This window comes from Drosophila novamexicana, unplaced genomic scaffold, assembly GCF_003285875.2.
Source record: "Drosophila novamexicana strain 15010-1031.04,08,12 unplaced genomic scaffold, DnovRS2.1 tig00000193-arrow-pilon, whole genome shotgun sequence".
Classification (NCBI taxonomy): domain Eukaryota; kingdom Metazoa; phylum Arthropoda; class Insecta; order Diptera; family Drosophilidae; genus Drosophila; species Drosophila novamexicana.
Window position 1 is genome coordinate 3,420,215 of NW_020824787.1, and position 18,996 is coordinate 3,439,210.

General features: G+C 41.6%; 1 protein-coding gene across 3 annotated transcripts in view; it reads right to left on the minus strand.

Moving 5' to 3' along the window:
• Positions 1-18,996, minus strand: part of LOC115758396 (pneumococcal serine-rich repeat protein) — a 58,058-nt gene that overhangs the window by 17,382 nt on the left and 21,680 nt on the right. The window contains exons 2-5 of one of the 3 annotated variants that reach the window (XM_030699035.1): positions 12,974-13,829; positions 5,726-6,145; positions 4,316-4,826; positions 3,502-4,224 (exon numbers count right to left, since the gene is read on the minus strand). In XM_030699035.1, coding sequence (XP_030554895.1) covers positions 3,502-4,224; positions 4,316-4,826; positions 5,726-6,145; positions 12,974-13,829 — 2,510 coding nt within the window. Of the gene's footprint in view, positions 1-3,501; positions 4,225-4,315; positions 4,827-5,725; positions 6,146-6,522; positions 6,717-12,973; positions 13,830-18,996 lie in introns of those variants that run through there. The other 2 variants (XM_030699036.1, XM_030699038.1) reach the window with 2 other exon arrangements.

The following is an 18,996-nucleotide window of genomic DNA, read 5'->3' on the forward strand; positions in this document are numbered from 1 at the left end:
TCAAATAAGCTTGGTTTGCGTTTGGTATATATATGTATTTACACACGCACGCCCAAATCTATGCTTTATTTATTGCTAGTATATATATACATATACTTTATCGTATATAAGCACATAAGCATTATAACCTTTTTACCATTCTAAAAAGAGAGTGAGCCCGAGAGTGAGAGAGGAAGAGAGAGGGTAAAGATGACTGCATAGCAGCTGCAGCTGCTGTGATCACGCATAGAAATTATTATTGTGCCTTAATATAGCCATAAATCAGTGCATTTAAAATGCAAAAAAAAAAGAAGAGAGATGTAAAAAATATATATAACTATATAAAAAATATCGCATCCTGCTGGCACAGAGCTGTAGGGTGCAGCAGCAGCAGCAGCAGCAGCAAAGGCTGCAGAGGCAGCTGATGGTCAAGTTTAGTTATAACTTCATCTGCATTTGGCATGAACGTTACGGAATGGTGGGGCGATAATAAACCGTCGCATCGAGCCACCCATGCGTGGTTGGTTGGTCAGCAAACTCGACTCGAGATCTTTTCAACTTATGGTTATATCTAGCTGCCCGTGTGTGTGCGAGTGTGCGCGTGTGTGCGCTGTCTTTCAGTGCATGCCAATCTGTGACCAAAGTCTGAGCAATATCAATAACACTTGCTGCAGCCGCTCTTTGGGGCCCCGACTGCAACATGATGCGACAAGCGCAGGCCCAGGCCGAGGCCCCGGGTCCAGTCGCAGTCCGAGTCGCAGTACGAGTCGCAGGTCTAGGCCCGGCCAATGTCACTGAACCAGTTCTCAATGTCTTCATATATATTGGATTGCGCAGCAACCTCTGCACTAAATATTTACAACCTCCGCAATATCTCAAAAGCCTCCAGACAGCACCAAAGCCAGCGACAAAGTTGCTTCTAACGTGCGACCGGAGCAGGCATGTGGCATACAACAGCAACAACAACAACAAGTTGCATGCAACTCAGCGCTGGCTGCCACAAAAGGTGTAAGTCTTGGGGCAGAAACTGGCCAAGTGTCGTTGTGGCCATAAATTCAATTGAATATTACGCCAATTGGCTTTTTGTCTATCGCAAAATGGGGCGGAGTTGTTGGCGCTCTTACAAAAAAAAAAAATCAAAAAGAGGGTGTGGTGGGAAGAGGGGCGGGGCCGATTCGTGTGTGTGTGTGTGTTTGATAGTTAAACTGGTTCGCGCATATCAGCAAATGTCGGTTTTGAACTGTTTTGGCCAAAGCTAAGCAGATTTCAATGGGCCGTTGCTGTTAAGCGGCTTTTGGGGCCCCGCTAATTAGGCGACTTTTGACGCATCATCATGTGGCAAGTGGCAAGTGGTGAGCGGCAAGCGGTAAGCGGCAGGAGGCAGGAGACCTGGCTATGCGAGCATGTTAGCGGCTAATATGCATCAAAATGTGTCAACACCTTAAGCCAGCTTCATGTTAATTGTTAACGCTATCTTATTTTTTTATAGTTTTTTTTTTGCAAGAGTTGCAGTCTAGGCTTGAGTTTGAGGCTAGTCGAGGCCAGCTTGCGTTGCGGCGACTGTGGCCGTGTTTTCACCTCCATTAACGCGTGTAGCAGGATCTGTGGACTGGCTCTGGCTCTGGCTCTGACTGTGGCTTTAATGACGCCTGACGTTGACCGATCGTCGACCGCAAGCGGCTGACCGATCAAAAGTCGTTCAACTTGCCGGAACTGGTCGTAAAAGATCACCTGGGCCACAACAACAGCGTACAACATCGAGCTATGTGGAGCAGCAGCAGCCGAGCCAACAACCAGCTCGGACAGAGAGACAAACGGACGTACAGACGGGCAGACGGGCAGAGCACTCGGCTAGGCCAGTTAGATAGATGCCACAGCACTTGGCCGCATTCGCAGCTTTATTACAACAAGCATTCGCATTGAGGCGACGCTCGCGTGGCAAACACACACACATACACACACACAAACAATATTAATGGCCGCCAATGGAGTTCAAATCCCGGTGCACATACAGCCCAGTTCCCAGTTGCCAGTTGCCAGTCCCTCCCTGCCAAGTTCAAACGCATAGTTAATCTTGCGGCATGCCAATGGGGCTGACAGGAAGCTGCGCCGACAGTTTGCGGACTCATGACTTTTGAAAAGTGCGAATTGCCATTGGGTAAATGAACTTTGACAGTAATGGGGCCATAGGATGGATGATATAGGGGCAACTGTAATGTGAGGAGTATAAAAGGTAAAGCTCATTAGGATCTAGCCAACAAAAAGAGTGGTATAGTTGCAGCTTTATATGGAATACATTTAAAATGGGAAACTTTAAAGTTGTTAAGGTTCGCTGAGATCGAATTATAGCTGCGATGATATTGGGGCATCCATTCCTTGGGAAGATAACACAGATGAAGTCTCTTTGGGAATCACATCGTATAGGGTTGGTATAACAAGGATATTTTACCTAATTAATCTGGTATTCATAAAATAAACGGTATAGGGGCGCAATATGCTTGAATCGGAGTTCAGCACAGACTAAAAATCGAACTATGAATCTATTTATAGAATAAATTGTGTAGGGGTAGTTGTAAATGATATGATTGGCAAGCTTTTTAAACTGATTTATTGACAATCTAACAAGACATTTTCAGTATTTAATCATGGCATAAATGGTATAGGGGCAGCTAAATGCGATAGGATTGGGTTCGTTTATAACCAAGAACTGATTTACGTTTACGTTTACGTTTGGGCTCTTTAGTGTATTATTGATTATTGTTTTAATTTCTTTTGGGAAATTATCTTATCTTTTCGGGCGCTTCTCAGTCTTTTATATTAGTTTATTATCAGACCTATTTGTGGGGTTTACGGTGATAAGTTTAGTTTTGAAATACTATTCACTCGAGTTGTTGTTGTCTAGCACTATCAAGATTATTTGTGAATCAAGAAAATGTTTAAAATAAAAATAGAAAAATATATTGAAATGTTATAGTAAATAAGAAAAAATTTGTAACGTTTTTCCTTTTAATTTTCAAGATATTTAAATAGTTTGCGCAGAGTTCTGCATGTCTTAATTGCAATCTTTATTCTTAAAAATCTCATGTCAATCTTAACCTCAATCTACTTTATCCTTTCTCAACACTTTTTTTTCAAGTGTGGAAATTTTGTTATTTTAAAGATTTGAAGATATACTGATTGGTTATACACATTGAGTACATGGTAATTGGTTCTGCCCCGACTATCTCCCCCCCCCCCCCTCTCTCTCTCTCTCTTTCTCTGCCTCTAGCTTTCTGTCTCTCTTGCGCACTATCTTAATCGAGCGTGGGCTTGTATCTAGATAACAAACAAACAGTGTTGTGTTGCGCTTGCAGACCATAAACATTAATTAGAAGTTCGGATGGAATGGCGGAGTGGGGCGGTGGCAATTTAAAGCAATTTGCATGTGGCTACGAAATCGAAGCTTAATCAACCAAAGTTGGCCGTGCAAAACTGGGCAAAACTGGGCCTAAGCTGGTTTTATAGCTGGTAAATGTGGCTTACCTGAACGTATTCGGCGCATATATCAATTCCACCCACAAAGTTGCAGACATCGTCCACAGACCAGGAGTTAACCTCCTCGCTCTGCGCCTGACACTGACGCACTGTGCCCGCTGGCGATGTTGCTGCTGCTGTTGCTGCTGATGTTGCTGATGTTGCTGCTGCGTTGGCGTTGTTTTGGCCCTCGGCTGTTTCCAGTGTTGGCTTCTGCTCCGTAAGTGGCGGGGATGGTGTGCTAGATGATGTTGTTGCTGCTGCTGCTGCTGCTGCCGTTGAGCTGGCACGACGTGCCGCCAGCAAGCCCAATGTTGCAGTTGCAGTGGCAGCAACAGTTGCTGCTGTTGTGGATGATTCAGCCTTAAAACGTTTGGCCGCTGGCGGCTGGGAGCTCAAGTCTAGCGGCGCCGCTGCTGCCGCAGCTGCAGCATTGGGCGCCGCAGCAGCCTCCGCATTGGAACGTGGACTAGACTGACGCGAGGCGTGATGCGATTGTTGTTGCTGCTGTTGCTGCTGCTGTTGCAGTTGCGCCGAGTAGATTAAAGCGGGTGTAACAAATTGCGCCGCCTGCTGCAGTGCGGCATTTAGACTGGGACGTGGCGTGCTCGAGGCGCTGGCACTGGGCGATGAGGCATTCGAGCTGCTGCCTTTAAGCTGCATCTGCTGCTGCTGTTGCTGCTGCTTGCCGCGCAATATTTGGTGTATCTCAGCATCTTTGGCAGCACGCGCCTGCAACAAACACATAGAGAGAGAGAGAGAGAGAGGGGAGGGTTGGTTGTGTCTGAGACAGGCCGAACATCTTTTTGGGTGGTCAACTTACCAGCGTTAACAGCGCCTGTGTGCTGCTCATGTCCATCATTGGAAAAATGCCACCCGAGAAGGGCAAAAAGTTGCTCATGAAAGGCGAAACACTGGCGGCGGCCACCACAGCGGCCATTTGGCTTTTGGCCTGCTCTGTGGGTGACTGCGCCGCAGCTGGCGGCAGACTGTTGCCAGCTGCATTGGATCCGCCAGTCACGCCCACACCCACGCCTACAGCACCGCCAACGCCAACGCCGCCCGCCAACGTCACGGAGCAATCCTTGACCTCTCTCAAGCTGGCCGCCGTTGCCGGCGATAGCTTTTTGGTTGACCCACTCGCATTGTTTGTGTTGTTGCTATTGCTGCTGCCGCCGCCGCCGCCGCTGCTGCTGCTGCTGCTGCAGTTCACATTGCTCGTCTTGGCGCCGCTGCGCTCCGTGCCGCCAGTCGATGCGGCTGCAGCAACACCGACGCCAGCGCTGCTGCTGCCGCTGCTGTCATAGTAGGAATTGCGACGGGTTGCATGATGGCTGCAAGAGTTAGGGAATAAATATGGTTAGATTAGTTGATCATTTAAAAAATGTTAATTAATTTTTAAAAGTTCGTAACTTATTTTATATTTCTATTAAGATTTAAGATTTTTGTTTCGGAATAGTTTTTTTTTTTTTTTTAAATTTAAAATTCCTAGTGTCCAGAAAATGATTATATAATTTAAATTTTAGTAGAAACTATTACTATTGTATATTAGTAGGCACTATTAAGAATTTTGTATAACATTTTTATTTGTGAATGAATAAATATTTTTAAAAATCATATTCACATTTTTGAAGTTCTTTCTTTCTAAACATTTTAATTGTCGAGCGAACACTGTACTCTAGGGGGACTAACAGGCTGGATAGTTCCTGGGTTAATTTCCTCATTAAAAGACAAAGATAGGAAATCGGAATAGGAAAACAATATAATATGCTGTTCTACAACATTTTATCAGATTAGTCATTCTGGAACATTTTTCTTGAACAACAGATTTGTTTGGGTTTAGAAAAACAGCTTCAATGTTGACCCACAACAATATCTTTTGTTATGTTAAATATATTTTAAATAGCTGTCTTGTGTTGAAGCATAGCCCATGAAGATTGTAGTAGAAACTAGCCGACTAACTATTTGAATTCATTTTTACAGATCTTTTATTAATATTTATTTGGAATAACCCTGCACTGCGACCTTCTGTGTCTGTTTTGAACACATGCTGTTTTTTAGTCGAAGCTATTTATTTAGTTCTGCCGATCTGGTGTTAAGGCGACTTGACTTTATGAGATTATATTGTTTTATCTAAGATCTATGTCTCACTCTCTTTAGTCGGACATCAGACGTATCCGATTTAAATAGAATTATACGCTTTTGGATACTTAATCTATTTGGATGCACTTACTCATTGGGATTGGCATTGTTGTATTTGGCCGCGAGGCAGCGCATGATATCCGAATAGTTGCGCGTGGAGAAATCTGTGGCATTTGTTGTTGCGGCACCTGTGCCAACTGGGCTGGTGACAGCGCTGCCGGCGCCGCTGCCCGCATTGTTGGCACCGCTGCTGCTGCCAATGCCGGCGACGGCAGCGCTGCTGCGTTGACTGCTGCTGGCGGCCGCCGCCTGTTGAAAGCTGTTCAACAGATTCGTGGACAAATTGTGCAGGGGCATGTGGGCTTGGGAGCTGGGCGGGCTCAGGCGTTGCTGCTGTGGCGTCTGCTGTTGTTGTTGTTGTTGTTGCTGTTGTTGCTGCTGTTGATTGGGTGAGATGCCACCGCCGCTGCCGCTGCGATATGTTGCGGATGAGGGCGTGGCGCTGCGAGATCTGCAAAGAGAATGAATTCAAGTTGAAGTTCGATAAGTCAGGCATAAATTCAACTGAAGACTGCGCCTAGCCTAAGCTAATTTATGTGCCATAAATTGGAATTAAATATATTTAATTAGTTGTTCCCCTCCCCTGCCGGGCGCTCATTTGTCGGCCGTCTAGAAGCTATCTAAAGCCCGTCCCCATAGTCTGTCGTACCATTTGACATGCTAATGAGCAGCTTCCGTGAGAAGATCGAGCGAGCGAGCGAGCGAGTCGAGTTGTGGACCGGGGCCAAAACTAAACCGATCTGATCCGTGTTGACGTTTGATATTTTTTCTTTAAGTAATTTATTTTGCATGTTGCGAGAGGCATTTTTTAATGCGATTACGACTTACGTTGAGCTATAGCCAAACAAAGTTGACATGGGAAACGCCATCAGGAAGATGCTGATGCAGCGATTGCCACTTTTCCGGCAAATGTACAGCTAATGAGCGCTCCTCTCGAAGATCACTCCAGATAACTCCAGACGGGGTACGAAATGTATAGGCTTATTCAATTTCCTACGTAACTTATTAATTAACTGGGACTGTTACAGATTTTCACAATTTGTAAGCGCGAAGAAAGCACAAGGTGAAGCTTGGCGTTGCCACATCGCCAACTTTACAGCTGTCAGGTCCGATTGTTATTTGGCAACAATCGATAAGTTTAACGATTTGTGTTCTCTTTTCATTATTTCACAAATGCATTACTCAAAAGAATTGTAAAACATGCTAAACAAGCTATCCTTTTAAATGGAGCTTATATTGTCAAGAAAACCAAAAGAGAATTAAATAATTTTACAAAGATCAAATATGCACTTAATGAGAAGCCCTTTAAATATAAGCGATAAATATCGAATTGCATAGCTTTTAAATTTCTTAAATTTTTTCGCTTATTTAAAAGCTTGGCCACATTCATGTAAGTTTCAGCATTGTGTGATAGGTTATTTTCTGATACACAATAAAAACTATTACAATTGAACCTTTCTCTTAAATTTATTATAAATTTCCTATATGAATAGATTTATTTAACCATCATACATATTTATTTCCCAAATGAATTACTTGCCTGCACAAAAAGACGCTTCCTAGTAGTATATCGAATTTACAGGCTTGATTATTTAATATTTTTTTTATAATTTATGAATATAATATGCAAATTTTGGACAGGTGTAAGTTTAACTTTAAGCAGAGTTTGCCTATCTTGACTTGGCTTGAGACAACTTTAAGTAACCAGAGGCAAATGATATCAATTTTTTTTCCGCGGATAACTTTACCCCCGGTGTAGCTGGACTCGCAAAGCACACACACACACACACAAGCGGAGGCAAATGCTACACATTTGCAACAAGCTCCTAACGTGGCCATAACTCAAACATGCCACCAACATGGCCCCAGCTAAAGTCAAAGCTAGCCCCAGTCCAATTCGCAGTTGCAGCTCTTGCGGACCACGAGCCATGGCTAATAATCAGCATTGGGTCAGCTAGGCCCCAAATACACCCAGCTGAAGCCCGGCTCACCCCTCCTGCGACAGCTAGCCAGCCAGCCTCATGTTTGGCAGCTGCAAGTGCTTTTTGGCCGGGACGCGCATGCAAGTGAGCCAGGTTCAGAGTGTGGCAGAGGCTGTGCAGAGGGGGATTGGGGCATGTGGGGCATTGGCATTGGTTGGCTTGCTGCAACTCGTGCTGCACGTCGTCGCTCATTTCGTGTTGGCTGCTGCTGCTGCCGCTGCTGGTGCTGCTGCTGCTGCTGCCTGCCACAAATTTATATATAAAGCAGCTAAAGGCAGTTGCTGGAGTTTTTGTTGTTGTTGTTGCTGGCTTTTTACAGCCATTGATTTATCGTGATCTGTTTGGCTGTCGATTTTATGTTGTTGTTGCTGCTGCTGTTGCCGCTGCTCTACAACAAACAATCGCAACATTTTTATACCCTAACTGCGGCTCTTAGAAATATTGTCACGAAATGTCCAGCATATTTCCCAGATACCATAAAATATATATATAATATTTCAGCCCAATTCCAAGGTGAATCGGTGGACTATATCATATAGGAACTGGCCAGGAACTTCCTAATATATAGAACATTTCTCTTAAGTATTTTGTTTTTGTAGATTATGAAATATTTCGGGGTTTTAGACAAAATCTGAACAAAGCTTTGGCTTTTTTTAAAAATAACAAAATTGCGAGTTCGAGAGTAAGAGCAAAAGCTAATAAACATCGGTCTATGATTATAACGTGTAGCTATCATGGGAATAACAGGTCGAAAAAAGTCGAATATTTGTGCTCCACAATTTCTCGTTTAAACTGAAACGCTTACGTTATTTTGAGATACATTTTTACAACAAGTTTTGTCTAAATGCTATTTCAATTCAATTAGAATTAGGAATTAGATTAGGATCAGTTGCTTCTAAAGCACATATGCCATGTGCCAGATAGGGTATTTGCACTTCGACAAATGGCTGTTAAAAGTTCACTCTTGTTTTTATTGTTAAGTGTATTTTCTGTTGTCTTTTTTTTTCTCTATTTTATTTTTTGTTAAAGTTTTTTGCAATGTTTTTTTTTTTCGCTGTTTTGTTTTGTTTGTTAAAACAATGTTGATTATTGCAAATTGCTTTGGCGATTGGTAGCAGCTACTTAGTTGTTGTTGTTGTTGTTGCTTGTGTTTTGTTGTTCTTAGCAATTGTTCAAATTGTTTATGGTGCGATTATGTTGCCAGATCGGCAAATTAACTGCGCTGTTCGAAGCCTCTCCCCCAAAACCCATCATATCCAAACATATATAACAGCTACCGTTGCGATCTATAAGATATATGTATGTATATTTATACACACATGCCTGTGTGTGTGTGTGTGTGTATCTAACGGTGCTGATCTATGGCATGGCTAATTGGCTTTGGGGCTAGGCTCTATCAGTCAGACATATGCTAATGGTGTCTATTGTTACGCCTACGCCTGTTGGAATAAATCGCTAAAAGGAAAAGAACAAAAAAAAAAAAAAATAAAAAAAAGGCAAAACGACAAGCAGAAATTTGCATATATCTACAATCAAAAATGTTTATCAATGAATGTCGCGCAAATTCGCGACGAGAAAAAAGAAACAGAAACCCAAACGTAACACGATACAAAACCATTTAGTGGTGCTTATAAGAAAAAGGAGACAACATAAAAACATATTCATAAAAAAGCGTTAGTCAACGAAATGAACAGACTATTAGTTTTTTTCCTATAGCTCAAACAAAGGGGTCGCGCTGCCCTGAACTTGGCTTAGAAGTGCGTCAGAAGTGTTGAATAAATCTGAGCGAGCATTGAAGTCAACATCGATCTATCTATTTGAGGACCAGTTTGAAGAGTCAACTTGAACTTGACTAAATGCATTTGCTGGCGAGTGCATTATCAAAGTTAATGTGAAAACTGAGCAGCCTCTGTCTTTAGCCTGAAGGGTATTCAGACACTTAAGGTTAAGCGTTAGCTCAAGTGCGGGGCTTGCTATTGAGTTCTTCTTGAAAATATTCTACCTATTGATCAATTTTTAGCTAGATTTAAGCGTAAGTACATATTTAAAGTCGATGAGATGAGCTCTGCTTTGTATTGTAATCAAGAAGGCTTTAATATATAAACCTCGCTTATAATTCCCAACACGTTTAAGCAAAGTTAGATATCATAGACTTGTAGACAAATCAGTTATATCAATTAATTATATTAATGTTTTATACTTAGATTTCTTTTTACAATTATCAACTAGATTTATTTATCTCTGATTTTAATATTAACGTGGCAGCACCTAAATATAGACGGTATGGATACCCACGCACACATATTTGATATAAACAAAGTTGCCATATCGTTTAAATAAACACCCATATTTAGAAGTTAATCATGCTCAACACTCGTGATATGTAATTAATTAATTTCTAAGGCTCAAATCATAATTCGATTTGTCACGTGTTGAATCAAATATTTATGTATTTATAAATTTATAAAATGGTATTTAGTTAATTGACTTTTCCCACATAATTAATAATATTGAAAGGCAAGGCGACAGCTGTTGGCTTTTAGCTTTTTTCTTCGCCTCATTAGCAACTCAATTAAAATAAAGTCAATAAATTGTTGAAACAATCTTTTTGATATGCGCCACAAGCGGCCACAAGGCTTTTAAGCCAAAACAAAGACCACCCTCCAAGCGCGACTCGACAAAGATACAAAGATACAGAACCGTATAGATGTGTAAAACAATGAAAACTATCGTGACTTTGTGTATAAAGATTTGGGCGAACACCTCAGGTGCTGAATGAGACAAACGGCGTGTCTCATTAATATTAATAAGACAATAAGCCAATAAGCTAGGCCAGCCACAAAACGAATAGGCTCGAAATGTATCTGTGGCGCCGTAGTTCGTTCTTGTACCTGTATCTGCAGCTATATTAGGCCAGGGCGAAAATAGTTTCCAGATGTTCTTTAAGTTTTAAATTTTGATTAATTGTTTATATTAGTTCATGTTAATGTTAATCTATGCTTTGCTTTTAACGCCATTAATTAAGTTATGAGATTAGGCCCGAAATGTATCTTTAACTGTGTGCTGTATCTGTATCTGTATCTGTATCTGTATCTGTATCTGTATCTGTATCTGTATCTGTATCTGTATCTGTATCTGTATCTGTATCTGTATCTGTATCTGTATCTGTATCTGTATCTGTATCTGTATCTGTATCTGTATCTGTATCTGTATCTGTATCTGTATCTGTATCTGCATCTGCATCTGCATCTGCATCTGTATCTGTATCTGTATCTGTATCTGCATCTGTATCTGTATCTGGATATGTATCTTCATCTGTAGCTGGGTCATGGCAATAGTGGGCGCTAATGTTTCTCAAGTTTTCATATGTATATTTTGTAAATTTTGATTAATGGTGTATATTAGTTAATGTTTATAATAATCTATGCTTAAATCCTCAACGCTATTAATTAAGTTGTGCGTATTTTACTCATTTTTTTGGTATTGAAATTCGTATTTGCGTTTACTTTTGTTGAATGAACATTTTGTCGGTTTTTTTTTTTTTTTTTTTTTTTTTTGGCTGCTGGCGTTGAGTTTATTAATTTGTTTTATATTTAAATTTCAAGTTTTCTGCGTTTTTCTGTGGTCTATTCGTCTTTTGTTGTAGCTGTTTTTTTTTTTAAATTTATTTTTGTTTATTTTTTGACAGCAAAAGCGTGCAGCTTGTGTTTAAGCGTTTTGATTAATTTGTCGTCTTTGTGGCCATTACAAACAGTAGCAGAAAAAAATAAACAAAATAGAAAAAGCACAAGAAATACAAAGCTGATATCAATACGAATTTTTCGTGGCATTAATTTGTTAAAACGTTAATTAATTTGTCAGGCGAGCGACAGCCCAACAACACAATGCGGGGCGACGCATTAAATGAAAATACATCACTGAAGCATTTACAAAATTGTCTGTTGACATTTTTTGGTTATTCCATAAAATCAAAAAAATTTTTAAAATAAAACAAAAAACGTTTAATTTAATCAAAATCACAAAGGAGACGCAACAAAAAATAACCCTTCATGGACGATAATCGGGAGCAAGAGGGTCAGCTCAATTCCAGACCCGCCTCTATATTGCGCGCCAGTGGCAGCTACCGGAACAGTCATCTGAGCAACCATCCATCGATAACCATAAATTTGCCCACGGATGCCGCCGCTGGCCGGGAGTCGGGCAGCGATGCCAGCGACGCGCAGGCGCAGCAGCAGAGCCACCAGCGGCGGGAGCAGTTCGAGCAGCTGCGTCGCGAACACTATCACAACATGTTCTCCACCGTCCACGGGCAGCGGCTGAAGCGGCAGAGTCCGCCGAGCGTGCAGAAAACGTCACCGGGCAAGCCGCCAGCCGTGACGGGGTCGTCGCGTGGCCCGGCGGACAAGGAGCCAAGTAGACGGGAGGGCTCACAGAGCCCAAAAAAGGAACCACAGGCGCAAAAGCAGTAATAAAGCTTTTGTCTAAGCTTTATTTTCGCAAGAGCTTTAAAGGGCAAGATAAATAAAGCTGAATTCAAAAGTAATTAAATTTTCACTTTAATTCTTAGCTTCTTTTAAAGAACAGACAAGCAATTTTAAAGCTGATAAACGGCTAAAAATCTACCCGTAAACTGTAACAGATTAAAAGAAGGAAAGCAAACTTTTTTAGGACCAGTAAAGTTTTAAACAAAGTGCTTAAGCTTGTTGTCAGTTTAGCTTTAAGCTGCTAGGCGCAAGCTCTAGAGTTTTTAAATAATTACTGACATAGAGTTAGAAGACTTTAGCGTAGGTCGAGAATATCTTTTCATACTACGAAAAAGTTAAGATTTAAGATTTGAAGTGAAAGATAAATATCAATTTCCTAATGCTTTCAGCACAGCTTTAAGCACAACCTTGGGTGCAGCTTTAAGCTATAAAAAGCTTTAAAACTTGCATTATGAATGGATAAAATTCATTCCGCGTAAGAGAGCAGCATAAAATCACAGTTTAAAGCCACGTGCTTTAAGCTAAGCTTTAACCCTCAAACAACTAGTCAAAGCTCCGTTTATCTTACATTTATTTGCATATGTTGGTTTAAGATATATCGAAAATGCCCAGTGCCCAGGTAAAACACTTAACTTATTTGCAATTTTGAACAGTGTACAGCACACGCCAATATAGGACCACCTGAACGCGCAAAGCCCTAAGCTTTTGACGCAATATTTAAGCTTCTTTTACGCAACTAAAATCCCGCTACGGCTTTATGGTAACAAAAAAAAAATTCACATTAATAATGTTGCGACAACTGCAAACACTCACCTGGCAAATGCCGCGGAGACGGACAGCTCGCCGTTGTTGTTGTTGCTGTTGTTGTTGTTGTTGCTGCTGTTGCTGCCGGGACTGAGACGCTCCCGTTTGACGTTGCTGCTGCTGATGCTGAGCAACTGTTGTTGCTGATGATGTTGCTGTTGATGATGATGGTTGCTGTTGCTGCTGCTGTTGTTATTGTTGTTGCTGCTGCTGCTGTTGTTGTTGCTGAGCGTTGCATTGTTGTTGTTGTTGTTGTGCATATTGGCCATGCCCGTTGACTCCATGAGCGCGTCCTTGAGCGAGTCAATCTGTGCGCTCGTCATATGCAACGGCGACAACTTCTCATGCTTCACCCTGTCAAAGTACAAAGCTGCGTAGGCGGCCGCAGCAGCAGCAGCCGTTGCATTGCTTGCGGCCGCTGCTGCCGCTGCTGTTGTTGCTGCTGTTGTTGTTGTTGCCGCTGCTGAGGCTGCAAGGCTCGAGGTATTCGCTGCCGTTGCCGGCGTCGCAGCCGCGTTGCTGTTGCCAGTTGCTGCCCCTGCTGCTGCAGCAGAGGCCGTTGTCGGGCTGCTGGCCTCGCGCAGCTGTTTGGCACTGTCGACGGCTCCGTAGCCGCTGAGCAGCAGCGAGCGCTCGCTGAGCATGTTTGCCGTGTTGCTGCTGCCGCCGCTGAGCAATTGTTGCTGCTGCTGCTGCTGCTGTTGCCGCAAGTCGCAGGCGAGGCGTTCGAGATGCTTGCGCTTGGTGGCCGCCGCCGCGGGCAGAGAGTTGAATTGTTGGGCCTGCTCCTCGTTGTGGTGTTTCGTTGGCGTTGCCGTTGTCGCCTTGGCGGGCTTCTGTTGCAGTATGTCGGTGGGCGTGTTACCTGGACGAGACAATGAGAGAGAAGGGGAGAGAGCGTGTGTGAGCGAGAGCGAGAGCAACTGGGCTGCCAGTTTGTCGAGCTGTGCCGTGCGCGCAGCGCGTCAAGAGCTTACTAAACATTCGCTGTAAATGTCGATACCGAATCCCAATCCGATTCCGAATCCGATGCCGAATCCGAGTCCGAGTCCGAACTGTCAGCGATTCGGAGTCGTTTCGGTGTCGAGTTGAGACGGTTCGCATGCAAATCGGCCAAAGGTTAAAATAACTTATAATATGTTAACAAAACCATTGACCTGCAATGTTGAACCCCTAAGCTAATTATCGGGGTGAGCGTCGAGTGCAAAGCCGGACACAATGCTAGCAAATGGCGACGCACTCTAACAACAACAGCAACAACAACAACAACTAGCAACAACTACAAAAAGAACTATGACAGCTACAACAATGATAGAGTACAACCATAATAGCCATTGATAAGAAAGGGTTGCAAATCGTATAATAACAAAATATTTTAAGGCCCCAAAATTTGGTTTAAATACAGTTTTTTTTGTCCATACAAAAGTTCAGTCAAAATATTTAATATATTTTAAAATATATGTTGATTAAAAAACTTAGTTCCCTTCACTTCATAATGAGAAGATAATGTGCTTAAGGGAAATAAGTAAACCCAATTTTTATCCTCGTAACAAAATCAAAGACTTCTTGTGAGCAGCAAGAAAGTATTTTTACCTTATATTTGTTAAGTCTGACCTTTATGCACAATCTATGGACTTCGGTTTGCTGAATCATAGAAGCACAAAGAATAGATTTGAATATAAAAGAGTTTAATTAAAAAATTAAGTAGCTTTTCTTTGTTATAATCACAAATGAGATCAAGAACAAATGCTATTTGCATATATTATGTAGTTTCTTATTTAAATTTTATGATAACGCTTGTATTTATTGTGCAAACGTTTACGAATGCGACACAAAGAAGAAATGACGAATGAAATACGCTCTTGAGAGAATAAGCACCAGAGAGTGGACATAAGAGAATGTAAGATATTGAACAATGTATATTTATGCCTTGAGTAAAAAAATTAAACTTTTAACGGGCTCAAGCCCAATCTATTATCTAGTCAATATGCCCTCTCTACGCTAGTATAGCGCACACAGCACACACACACATACACTATAAATATACACACACACACACACACACACACACACACACACACACACACACATTTATATTGCTGACCGCAGTGGCATACATTGAACTTTATGGTGCGGTTGAAGCTTCCGTCGCGCCCATCGCATAAATTGTTTATTTACATAGCACAAACATTTCTTTATTTTCCCTTACTCTCTCTCTCTTTCTCATTTGTGGCATATAAATAATTTAATTGTAATTAAACTGGCAAAAATTAAAAAGCAGATACAAGTCCCAATACAAGCCAAAGGCAAGAAGCGGCCCAAAACATTGACCTTTTCCATGGTCTGGACAGGGGCGAAAGGCGAAGGTGTGCAGGTTTGACTGCAGACTAGGTGTAAATTAACACACACACACGCATACACACCAGCAGCAGCTGCATAAATAATAAAATGAAATATTTACAAGCGAAATTAACAACAATTTGTAGCTGAGGATCGTTAGGATCGACTGGAACCATTCGACTGGCCATAAGAATCGGTAATCGCAGCTCCAACCAAAACCAAACACAAAAACCAGTTGTAAAACTCTAGACCCAAGTCTAGTACTCACTGGAACTGCCCAGTGGGCACCCCTGCGGATTGTGCGTGTATCAAATATCCACACACACACGCACACACAATATATAGAAAAAGTATAAATATACAGTAAAAACTTTGGCGGGCCTTATCATAAAATTGAATTTATCATTAGTTAGCACTAAAATTAAGTTGTGTTGATTTTCGCTTCAAAAAATGCTTTTGGCACAGTGGAACAAATCTATCAAAATGTGCTCAAAAATGAAATAGAAGTTAAAAGTTAAAAGAAGTTGGGAATATAATAATAATAATTGCCTAATGTAAAGTGTTGTGTTGTGTTAAGGCAACGCGAGCTGCGCGCATGTTGCATTTATTACCAACTGAAGTCACCAGGCGTTGCACGGCCTAGTCAGAAATAAATAACATTTCAGCAAGTTATGGCATAGCAAATCATAAACGGGATTTCTCAATTTTAGGGTAATGGCAAATATTCGATTGACTTTCTCCCCGAAATATTTAAATGTTTAAATATTTTGATCTGTAAATTGTTTTATGATAAAGCATTATCCAAACATTCCATAAATTGCTATAATTTAATAATATACACAGTTGATATTACAATATATAGACAATTATATAAAGCCCTTTTATATGTGTGTATGTTTTTCTTTTCAATTCGTCTCTTGAATAGATTTGGGCTTATCTTACTTTATAAACTAGAAATCGTATTTCAATTCCTTACTTAAGTTCTTTTTTAGTTTGGTTTACTTTTTGGAATAATTTACACACACTATTCGTTCGCATTTGACTGTGTAATTAGCTCTCGCAACCCACTGTGCCAGCATTTTCAAGTAATCGTCCACACCCCGCTCTATCTCTATCACTCTCTCTCCCTCTCTCTTCTGGCCATGACACAGGTGACCATCATGAGCCGCAGCGGCCCGGCTGCTGATTGGCATCGCGCTTGGTGCCAATGGTGCTAAGTGCCGAATGCCGAATGTCGAATGCCGTCGGGTCTACAGAAAGCAGAGGAACCCAAAACCGTAGACTCTATATAGAGACCGTTTATACTGTATGGCAGATTGTAAACGTAGAGCCCTAACATCGTGAGACGCCGGACGCAAGACGCGAGACATGCGCCATGCGCGCCGCTGTTGACTTTTCCAGTTGGGCTTGTGCTGTTTCCAATACCCTTTCAGAAGGCATTTGATATTTGTCACGAGCTATGTAACGGAAACAGCTTCACGATCACAATCGAGGCACACAAATTCTTGACCGGCAAGGTAGTCTCTCAGTTTTAAAGGAATCTTTACGTAACCTGGCATAGATATGACATGCTGTTGCAGCCTGATATATCATAGAAATGAAAGCTGCATACATATTTTTCATATTCGAATAACTTCCTGGTTTTTCAAGTTAGCGTGGCCAAACTTGGATTACTTGTTTTATGGTGCTTCTTAAAAAAGAGCAAAATCTTTTCAAAATTCTGCCACTATATCATATAGCTGTCATAGGAATAATCAAGCGCTAATTAAGTTCTTGTTGGAATAACTTTTAGATATCTTTACCAAACTTTTACCCTGCTCTTCACAAATGTCCCACAATTAATTCACATAACAGCATTATATATGATATAGGATATATAATATGATATATGACAATATAAATCAAATATCATAAAATAGTCCTATATACGACAATGCAGAGTCAGTCACAGGTTTTGTGTAATAAACATTTCTGATTCTCAAGCAACGACGAGCGTTAATATTCTCACAACGAACTTTGAGGAACAATCGGCTGGAAATAAAGCTAACAGTCTAAAGCCACACATCAGCAAGGGTATTCAATTGTCGACTTGCCTTCCATCATGTTATTATCGTACTAATCGTTTGTTTGTACGTGTGTGTGTGTGTGTGTGTGTGTGTATTGGGTTTGTGTGATCCGCAGAGTGACAGGCCGCATGTTGGGTCGACAAGTGTCAATAGTACTAATAGACGAGCGCGACTTTGGGGCTAGGCTCTCTCTCTGGCTGTGGGCTAGGCCGTAGCCAGTGTCTGGGCACGTTCTACGTTAACAGAGTTCTGGAAAAACGAAAATACAACGGTAAAGTTCATTGCCATTTGCCTGTTTGGCTTTTGGGGCACGTCACGGTGCCCCCCACCGTAACCCTCTCCCACTCTACCTCCCTCCCCCTCTGCCCACGCACAACGGCAACGTCACGTTGACAAACACAGCTGCCGACCCACAGTCGCAGCAAAGTTGTCGTTGTTGTCGTTGTTGTCGCTATCGTTGCCGTTGTCGTTGTCGTCATGTGACCATTTTTCATAGACCTACCTCGCATAACTGCGGCCCTGTTGCAAGTACCAATACGTATCTTTTTGATGTAATTTGTTTTCGATTTGATAAATAGTCCGTTTTTTTTTTTTGCAGCTGCCGCCCTGTTCGTTGGGTCAACTACAAAACGTCTAGACTCCAGAGAGACCTTGTGAAAAATAATTAAAATAAAAAAAAACCGACTACTCGGCCGCAATTTGACTTTCAAAGGCGGGCCACGGGTTCGAGTCGGGGCGTTAAAATTATTCACACACACACTAACACTACACACATACACTACACACTCGCACACACTCAGCTTATCAGCTTTTGACCTCATTTAAAAACCAAATAAAACGCAACGCTCGAGAGCAAATAGCGCCCCAACGATTTATGCGAACTTTGAGACGCGTCACATTACTGAATCCAACGCCTTATCACCTCACAACCGGGGGCGGGGCTAAGCGGGAGAGGGGTGTGGACTCGTGGGGGGGGGGGGGGGGGGGCGTACTAGTCTCAACTTTGCGCTGGCACACAATGGAAATTGAACTTCTTTAAACTGGTTATAAGCAAATGCGCTTTGTGATCTAAAGTTCTTTTTCATTTATCTCGATCTAGTTAGATAAAATAGATTGTCATATATTATCTCTATATATAAAACAGTTTCTTCTGACTAACTGACTGACTAACTTAAAGACCGATTGGTGATTAATCCAAGGCATAAGACGTCAGAGAGAGCTCCGCATTTGATTGTAGTTATATGATGCCACGAGGTTTTTTGGAATATTCCCATTCAAGTGCGGAAAATTCGCGGATTGTCATATGAAAATCATATTTATTTAATATAAACTCCCTTTCAAGCATCTAGCAAATTAATTTAAGGCTTGCTTCAAATCTTAGCAAAGTGGAACGGTTTCTTGGGCAAAGTCTGAAGACCCTTCCGTTCGACTTAACTTCATTTTCAAAGCTCTACAAGAGAACTTAAGGGCCACGCGTTTCAGCTTTATGATTTAAGATATTTCACCCGAAATTGGGGTTATCACGATTTTTGGGCAAGATTTATATTCAAAGCTCTACAAAAGATTACGAGTATACACATTCCACCCGTAACCGTTCGGTTTCAAACTCATTTGCAAAAATCTTTG